The sequence below is a fragment of the Carlito syrichta genome, unplaced genomic scaffold (genome assembly GCF_000164805.1).
Source record: "Carlito syrichta isolate Samal-C Ts95f unplaced genomic scaffold, Tarsius_syrichta-2.0.1 Scaffold309115, whole genome shotgun sequence".
NCBI lineage: Eukaryota > Metazoa > Chordata > Mammalia > Primates > Tarsiidae > Carlito > Carlito syrichta.
In genome coordinates, this window is record NW_007253211.1 from 120817 (window position 1) to 129412 (window position 8596).

Genomic DNA, 8596 nt, shown 5'->3' on the forward strand with positions numbered 1-8596 from the left:
CTGCGGTGGCCGGGAGCGGCCACTGCACTCCAGTCTGGGTGACAGAGTGAGACTCCAACTCAAAAAAAAAAAAAAGAATTATTGTGCCAGATTTTATTCTTATTCTTAGTTTTTTTGGCATATTTAGAAGTAACTCTCGTTTGGAGGAATATTCAGTGTGCCATTGACCAAACACATATAATCAGGGCTGACCCAGTGTTTTTTTAGATTACTCAGGAGACCTGTGGCTTTGTAAAATTTTCTTTAGCTCCCTTTCCCTTTTGGTGCATTGTTAGTTTGAGAAGTACATGATAGCACAGGAAAATAGTCATATTTTCTTATTTTCTTGAAATTCTTATTCAAAGTGGGATTTTCTTTACTTTGCTTGATTTCTTTCTTCTAATCTTTCCTAATTTTGCCTGCTTTTAAAAATTTCAAAACAGTCTCTTTAGTTCAGCTTCTATTCATCATGTTTCTTCTCTGAAGTACTAAAACCTGCTGTGTTACTGATCAGAAATGCTTTTGGAACCTGTGTGTGATTTTTTTTTTCTTAAAGAAGTAAGGTTTGTTTGGAAAGCATGACTTATTTGAAAGTTTTATTATCTATTTATTTTAAAGTAAAGCCAATACCTTGTTTACATAGGGATCTGACTTTCCTTGAGTTCTTTAGTGTTTTTAAATGTTGAAAACTGTTAAAAATATCGGTGAGATGTTTTAAATGCTGTCTTGTTGCAGAACTTCAACTGTTTCACATTTCAGAAAACTTCATGGTATATCTACTCACTCACCAGACAGTTCCTTGGGTTAATGGGGAACTTGGGGAGATTTGATATGTAAGGTTAGAATGTCAAATGAGAACCCCAGAGAGCCTACCTTGACTCTAAAAAATCTCTGTTGGTGGACCTGAGTGCATTTTCTTTTTTTTTAAATTTTTTATTTTATCAATATTTTGTATTATGGTTTTGTGGGGTACAGTTAAGGGTTAGGTGTATAATTACATTTCATTCAGGTACCCTGTTGATAAGAGGTGTTTCCCCATCTCCAGACAGATATTTGCTACTGTTAATCTCATCCCCTTCCTCCCTGCATTTTCCTCTTACTTTTGCTTTGTAACTTCAATTTAAAATAGCCTCTGAGTCTGCAGGTGGTTTTCCTCTCAAAGGGTATTCTTGTGCCTGAACACCTCTTGAAGAGTTGGGCAGCAGTTGTTAGAGATTTGATCATTCAGGGTACTTTGCACAAATAGGTTTTCTATTCTTGAAATTGGTCAACCAATTGTAAAGTAGTTTTATATCTGTAAACTAGATGTTTTCCATTTGGTTAAGGAGAAACTGGCCACCCATAGCTAAATAACGGGTATGTTATTAAAGAGAGAGAAGAAGAGGACATACATGTGTGCTGGTTCTTTGACTCAGGTGTTATCCCAATGTGGCCTGAGTCCTTTCTGGAAATCAAGTAGTAACACAGAAGCAAGGCAAGCCTCAGCTATTTCTCCATTGGCTCTCTTACTCTCATTCATAACCTTCTTTTAGAGACAAGTAGTCACTGGAAGAGCTACATAAATAATAATTTTCATGGCACTTCTTTGCTGTCATGCTTTCGTTATAGCAGGCATTCAAATGTACATCAGGTGAGATTGATAGGAACAGCATATAGCTGTCCTAGCAGCTTCCCCAGAGAAGATAATGTCACACACTCTTTAAAATTAAACTCCTAATATTTTTTAAATCCTTAGATTCAGACATAGAAAAGCATAACTGAGATGTTTAATAACATAGATGCAAAATTCTTGTATCTAAACTTTTGTCACTATAGAAGTATTGGAAGATTAGAAAACCTGTGCAGGAAACCTTGGAGGTTAAAGTGAAAATTTGAAATGGTCCCTCTAAAGATGTGAGTAGACAAAGCTCTCTTTACCATCACTTACAGCTTCTCAGTTGTCACAACACCATGCTCTGTTGTCCAGCTGTAGAGAACGTTAAGCTGAGCATGCTGTGTTAACGCTAGTGTTTCTCTGATTTTGTTAAAATAGTTGTGATTGTTGTATGAGAGGTTGGCTTGGCCGTATTGGTCCAGAGTCACCTTTATTTTTTAAAATATTTTTAAGAGACAGAGTCTCAGTCTGTTGCCCAGTCTGCAGTGCAGAGTCTCAATTATAGTTCATTACAGCCTTCAACTCTTGGGCTTAAGTGATCCTTTTACCTCAGCCTCCTGAGTAGTTAGGACTATAGGTGCGCACCACCATGCCTGGCTAATTTTTTTTTTTTAATTTTGTATAGATAGGATCTCTCTATGTTTCCCAGGCTGGTCTTGAACTCCTGACCACCATGATCCGCTCGCCTTGGCCTTGCAAAGTACTGGGATTACGGGCGTGAGCTGCGGGGACTGGCTGCCATCTTTATTTTCTTAACTACATAAAAGTGGATATAAAGATCTGGTAAAAGAACTTGAGGAAGAACAACTATTTCCCCCGTTTTTCTATTAGCTTATTAAATTAGTTAACTTTCTACCTTTTTCTTCATTATGATTATAGAGAAGATAATTCTGCTTCATTTGTTGATGAAAACATTTTATGATGTTCCAGTCACTTTATTAGGTACAGGGGAGAAATAATGACAAGATCGATGAAGGTCTCTGCTTTAATGGAGCTTAATATGAAATGCAGTTTCCACACATAGGAGTTAAAAAGGAGATTCATCGAGGTTTGTCTTCTGCATTGCTACTTGGATGTTCCATACTGTCTCCAAACTATTTGTATAATTATATGTACTAAGTCTCAGGCTTTCTGGGACTGTGGACTTTTGATTTTTGTGATACTCTCTTCCATCTCAAAATTGTCACATAACACATTTTTGTTTTGTTTTTACATTTTATTTTTTAAAATAAAATGATGTTCCATGGTAGCTGGAGAATCAGTTATAATCATGTACTTGATTGTGATGCTTAACTAAGAAAGTCATAAAACACAGATTAGTCTGTCTTTTCTTCTAGGTAGATATCTATTCCCCATTAAGCCATTTTGTAACTGAAACTTAATTTTAATCTCTGTTGTATTATACTTTCAAATCCAGATTTCAGATATCCTTAGTCAGGTGGTCAAAACAGGTTGTTGGTGTTTCTCTTTCTTCTTTGTCAAGCATCAGTATCTTTGACCTTTCCAGTGTTACCTGATCTAACAGTTATGACTGTAAGAACTGTATATATCATTGATAACTCTCAGAAGGAAGGGGATTGGTTTTTCACTTCAAAGTAGATTAACACTTTAGAGTTGATGGTGGATAACTCTTCCACTTTTTTTCAAGAGACTCTGCAGATACCACATTGAACAGTAACAGGTGTGTGTGTGGACCCTAGCCATATCATTTAATGTGACCCATTGAATGTTTTACTACCTTACTCAGTTTTTCTGGAATATAGCAGCATTTTTCATTGCACAGCTAAGAGATTCAACCATCTCAACTCTCTGAGTCTTTTTTACACTAAGTCTTGATGCACCTTATTTTTTTTTTGAGTTGGAGTCTCACTCTGTCACCCAGACTGGAGTGCAGTGGCCGCTTCCTGCCACCGCAGCCTCGACCTGCTGGGCTCCGGCGATCCTTCCGCCTCAGCCTTCTGAGTAATTGGAATTACAGGCGCGCACTACCACTGCCGGCTGATTTTTTATTTATTGTAGAGATGAGATCTCGCCAAGTTGCCCAGGTGAGTCTCAAACCCGCGGGCTCAGACAATCCACTCACCTCAGCCTCCCAAAGGCGCGAGATTATAGGCTGAGCCACCGAGCCCGACACCTTATTTTTTTATAAGTTCAGAAACAGACACAATCTTGAGTTTTCATATAAACAGTCATAATCTTGTTACAGGTGTATGTGTATGTGTGCGTCTTAAAGAATAGTTGTGAATTCAGCTCTGTAACAGTAGTATTGCCAGTATATCATTCACAACCTTTCTACCAGCAGTAATTGCCCTTTATATGGTTAACTTTGGGCAGGGAGGCCTTGCTGGCAGGGTTCGTTTAAAAAGAGGGTATACCAAAACATAGTGGCTACTGCTTCAACTGCTACCCCTTTAAGACCCAAGGGCCACAGAGGGTGCTGTTCCTAATGGAGCTCAGATCTCAGTGGTAGAATTCTGGTTTCCTTTCTCCCTCTGGGTCCTTTCCAGTAGTGAGCCATGGCACTTCTAGAACAAGGATCTGAGACATCTTAAGAGTACTGGTAGGAGGTAAATTACAGGCACTCTCTGTCCTGAGAGTTCCGCTGTGTCCAGCTTTTTTTTTTTTTTAGATTAGAAAACATAGTTTATTTAAAAATTAAATGGGGGGGAGGAGCCTCACTTCCCTCAAAGAACACATAGTCACACCATAGCTTAGCAAGGCAATGGCCCTCCAGTTTTTTATAGTGATTTATTTTTATAATGAATGCTTATATTCCAGGAAGGATATAGAAAAATTTCTTTCCACAGTTGAAAAGGAATGTATCAGTTGCTGCATATTGAAGAGACTTCACAGGAAAGATTACATCTAGTCACTGTGTGGCTACCTATATTATTCGACTGATCAGGTCTCGTCAGCACGTAGATTTCTCATTTTGAATTAGTTTATATGAAAATAGGTGTACTGGAGTAGTACTAAATAAGGTCTTTGAAACTTCCAAAGGAGGAAAAACATTTCCACCAAAGCCATTCCCATCCTTTCTACAAGTACTTTCACTCCTGGGATACAATTCATTGCTATTGTTATCAGTGGAGATCAATCCATTATTGAGCTTTTCACCACCACTGTTTGAACCAGAGATCAAAACTTTCACTTGACTCCTCTGACTTGTTTTGCACATAGACTCTTGAGCTCTTGAGTATTTTATAGAAGAAACATCATACATAAGGCAAAAAGCAAATTTTAAAATTAAAGTAATACCATAGAAATTATACCTTGTGCGTTTTATCTCTTGTCAATGTGGAAAAAACTGGCAATAATCAGGCATATTGTGAAAAATGTACATTTGTATATTTTTAGTAAGAAAGCAGTCACCCAAAGATGTGGGTCTGTGCTTCATCTCCATGGCTCTTCAGGGACATAATTCTTAGATTCTACAGATTCAGTGTGATGTGTGGCCTTCCCTAGAGTCACCTGAAATGCACATTGTCTTGAGAAACAACCTTGCTTTTGTTGTATGTGCATTCTCAATTACTGGCCAGAGGTGGTTGATTCTGATAGTTTCTTCTGATCAGATGTGTGAGACATAGGCTCAGGGATATGAGGGTAGGTTTATGTATGTATGTGAGACAAAGAAAGAGGCCTCTTCTACAGTTTCATAATAAACTGCACCCAGCATAGGACCACTGATTGCCTAACATTTTTTTCTTTTGCTTGAACTCAGGGGCAGAGGCCTGGCCTCCAGGGGTTTGTCTTAAATATGTCGGGGGAGACCAATTTGGACATGTGAACATGGTGATGGTGAGATCGCTAGAGCCCCAAGAGATTGCAGATGTCAGCGTCCAGATGTGCAGCCCCAGCAGAGCAGGAATGTATCAGGGACAGTGGCGGATGTGCACTGCTACAGGACTCTACTATGGAGGTAAGTATGTCCTTGTACAGCCCAGGGTGAAGGAATTAAGGTAACATCTTTTTTATTTTTAATTGTAAAATATAATTTATTTAGAAAGTCGACTAGAGAGAGAGAGAGAGAGGAAACTCACCTTCCCCAAATAGGGGAGGGGGCCAAAGCTTACGGAAACAAAAGCATGTTCTAAGGTAACATCTTACAACATTCCCAGTGTTGATCACAAAGCTTGTTGAATTTCATGACAGGGGATGGCCTCTTAAATAGTCACCCTATGCAGGTAAATGATTTGAATTTAGTAACTAATTGGTTCCATCTAGTGTTCTTTCTTTTATTCTAGGAATTTAAGTAAAATTTAGTGACCTGTATAAGGTATATTATATTTTGCATTTTACATAATGATTTAGAAGTGCTGCTGTGTTTATTATATAGTATGGTAGGTGCTGTAAAAATATTAAAGACAGTCCTTGTTCTCAGGGTCTCTAGACACATTAAAATAAACAAACTGGATAATGCATAAAATGTGCATACTTCTTCCAACCTGACTGCTTGTTAAACTAACATATCTCACTCTTTCCCTTTATTGCCATCCTTTCTGAACAATGATCATTACTCACTATCTCTTCTTCCACGTTTTCTATTTACTCTTTAACCCAGTCTGTCCTTTATTCACTCTAGTGAAAGTTTCTCAGTGACTACCCAGTTTCCGAATCCAGTAGCCTTTTTATAGTCTTCTTACTAGCCGACCTTCTAATCATCATTTGACACCATACTCAAATGTTTTTTTGAAATATTTCCCTTCTTAGCCTCATATGAGACTTCTATTTCTTCTCTCTGAATGTTCTTTCTCTGTCTCTGTCTAGTCTCATCTTTGCCCTGGGATTCCTGGACTCTGAACTGGGCCCCGTTCATGTTTGCTGACTTCTTCTACCCATGTGGCTTCAGCTGTCACTGGTGTATCATACATGGTGATGCTCAAATTCATATGTATGGCTGTGGCCTCTTCAGAGCTCCAGACTTATGTTTTAACTCCTTATGGGCAGAACACCGGATGTGCTATACGTTTCTGGATTTTAACATCTTCCAGACAAAACTTATATTATTCTCACTGATACTCCACTGAGATGATCAGACCAGAAACCTTGGAATCATCATTTGTTCTGTCTTCCTTAATCACAAACCAATTCCTATTGAATTCCACTATATCCCATGCTCTGGAGCTCCAAAGACAAATAAATAGCAAGCTCTTTACTGGATTCAGGGAGTACAGGCCAGTGGGACCTTTGGAGTTGTTTCCAGGGGTCTTAGAATTAATGTTCTCATATATGTTTTTGGAGCCAGTGGAAACTTTAAAAATTTTAACATTAAAAAGAGTGTCTTATAGTGCTTGTGTGACATCATACTTTGCCTATAACATTTGCGCTAACTGTAATGAAGCTAACTGTAATAAAGCTCACGATCTGACTTGGCCTCATTTTCCCTTTCATCTTCAGTGACCTCTTCACTCCCCTACAGTCAGTCCCCAAAGATGCCACATGCTTTTACTTCTCCATTTCCTTGCTCATATTCTTCCCACTTCCTGAAATACCTTTTCCCAGGAAACTCCTGCTCAACCTTAAGGCCCTAATTAAGTCACCTTTCTCCTCTTTCCTACTTGACCTACTACCCTAAGGAAATTCATCCCTCCCTTTTTCATTAATATCAGGCACATGCTTGTTATTTTACTTAACATGTTGTTTTCTAGGTATTTGTTTTACTTATCCTTTTCTCCTACTAAATTGTGAGCCATTTGTTGAATAATAATTAAACAGGTAATCATATATCAAAATGCAGAGAGAAGGCGAGGCGAGTGGATTGCCTGAGCTTGCGGGTTCGAGTCCAGCCCCAGCAACTTGGTGAGACCTCGTCTCTGCAATAAATCAAAAATTAGCTGTGTGTGGTAACGCATACCTGTAGTTCCGGCTACTTGGAAGACTGAGGTGGAAAGATCGCTGGAGCCCAGCAGGTTGACACTGGGGTAGCTGTGAGCATACATGCCACTGCACTGCAGCCTGGGCGACAAGCGTGACTCCAACTCAAAAACAAAAACACGAAAAACCGCTGGGAGATTATTTGTCCTTTCCCTGTAGGTATCCCATTTTCAGGTGAACGCTGCTGAGAATCTTGTCACCTGCTGGAAATCATTTCTCCCACCGTTGAACTCTGTTGCGTTAGTTAACGCTTCATTTCTCCTTTACTTCTCTTGACATTTTACTTCTCTCTACCCAGATAATTTGATAAATGTCTCATACCACCTATAAAACTTAAAATTGATGCATGTTTCACTTATCTTTGTAACTCTTCAAAAGCTCGGCCCAGTGCAGAGTAAAGAATAGCTACTCACTACATTTGTAAAAATAATTAATTTTTTGTTGGGTTCGGTGGCTCAGCCTGTGATCCCGCGCCTTTGGGAGCCTGAGGTGAGTGGATTGCCTGAGCCTGCGGGTTCGAGACCCACCTGGGCAACTTGACAAGACCTCATCTCTACAATAAATCAAAATGAGCCGGGCGTGGTAGTGCGCGCCTATAGTTCCAGCTACTTGGAAGACTGAGGCGGAAGGATCGCCGGAGCTCAGCAGGTCGAGGCTGTGGTGGCTGGGAGCGGCCACTGCACTCCAGTCTGGGTGATAGAGTGAGACTCCAACTCAAAAAAAAAAAATTAATTTAAAATTTTTTTTTTTTTATTTTTATAGATACAAAGTCTTGATATGTTGCCTAGGCTAGTCTCAAACTTATGGGGTCAGGCAATTCTCCCACCTTGGCCTCCCAGAGTGCTGGAATTACAGATATGAGCCACCATGCCTGGCCCTTTTTTACACTATTAACTGAAGAAAAATGAGTGTGCTTTAAGAATTTTTTAAGAGCCTGTAATCCCGCGCCTTTGGGAGGCTGAGATGTGAATTGCCTGAGCCCGCGGGTTCGAGACCTGCTTGGGCAGGCGAGACGTCATCTCTACGATAAATCAAAAAATCAGCCGGGCGTGGTAGTGCATGCCTGTAATTCCGGCTACTTGGAAGGCT

At 39.5% G+C, this 8596-nt stretch overlaps 1 protein-coding gene across 1 annotated transcript in view; it reads left to right on the top strand.

The window, feature by feature from the left end:
* Positions 1-8596, top strand: part of CUNH6orf106 (chromosome unknown C6orf106 homolog) — a 94381-nt gene that overhangs the window by 28942 nt on the left and 56843 nt on the right. Inside the window, exon 3 of the mRNA XM_021717001.1 lies at positions 5355-5552. Coding sequence (XP_021572676.1) covers positions 5355-5552 — 198 coding nt within the window. The remainder of the gene's footprint in view (positions 1-5354; positions 5553-8596) is intronic.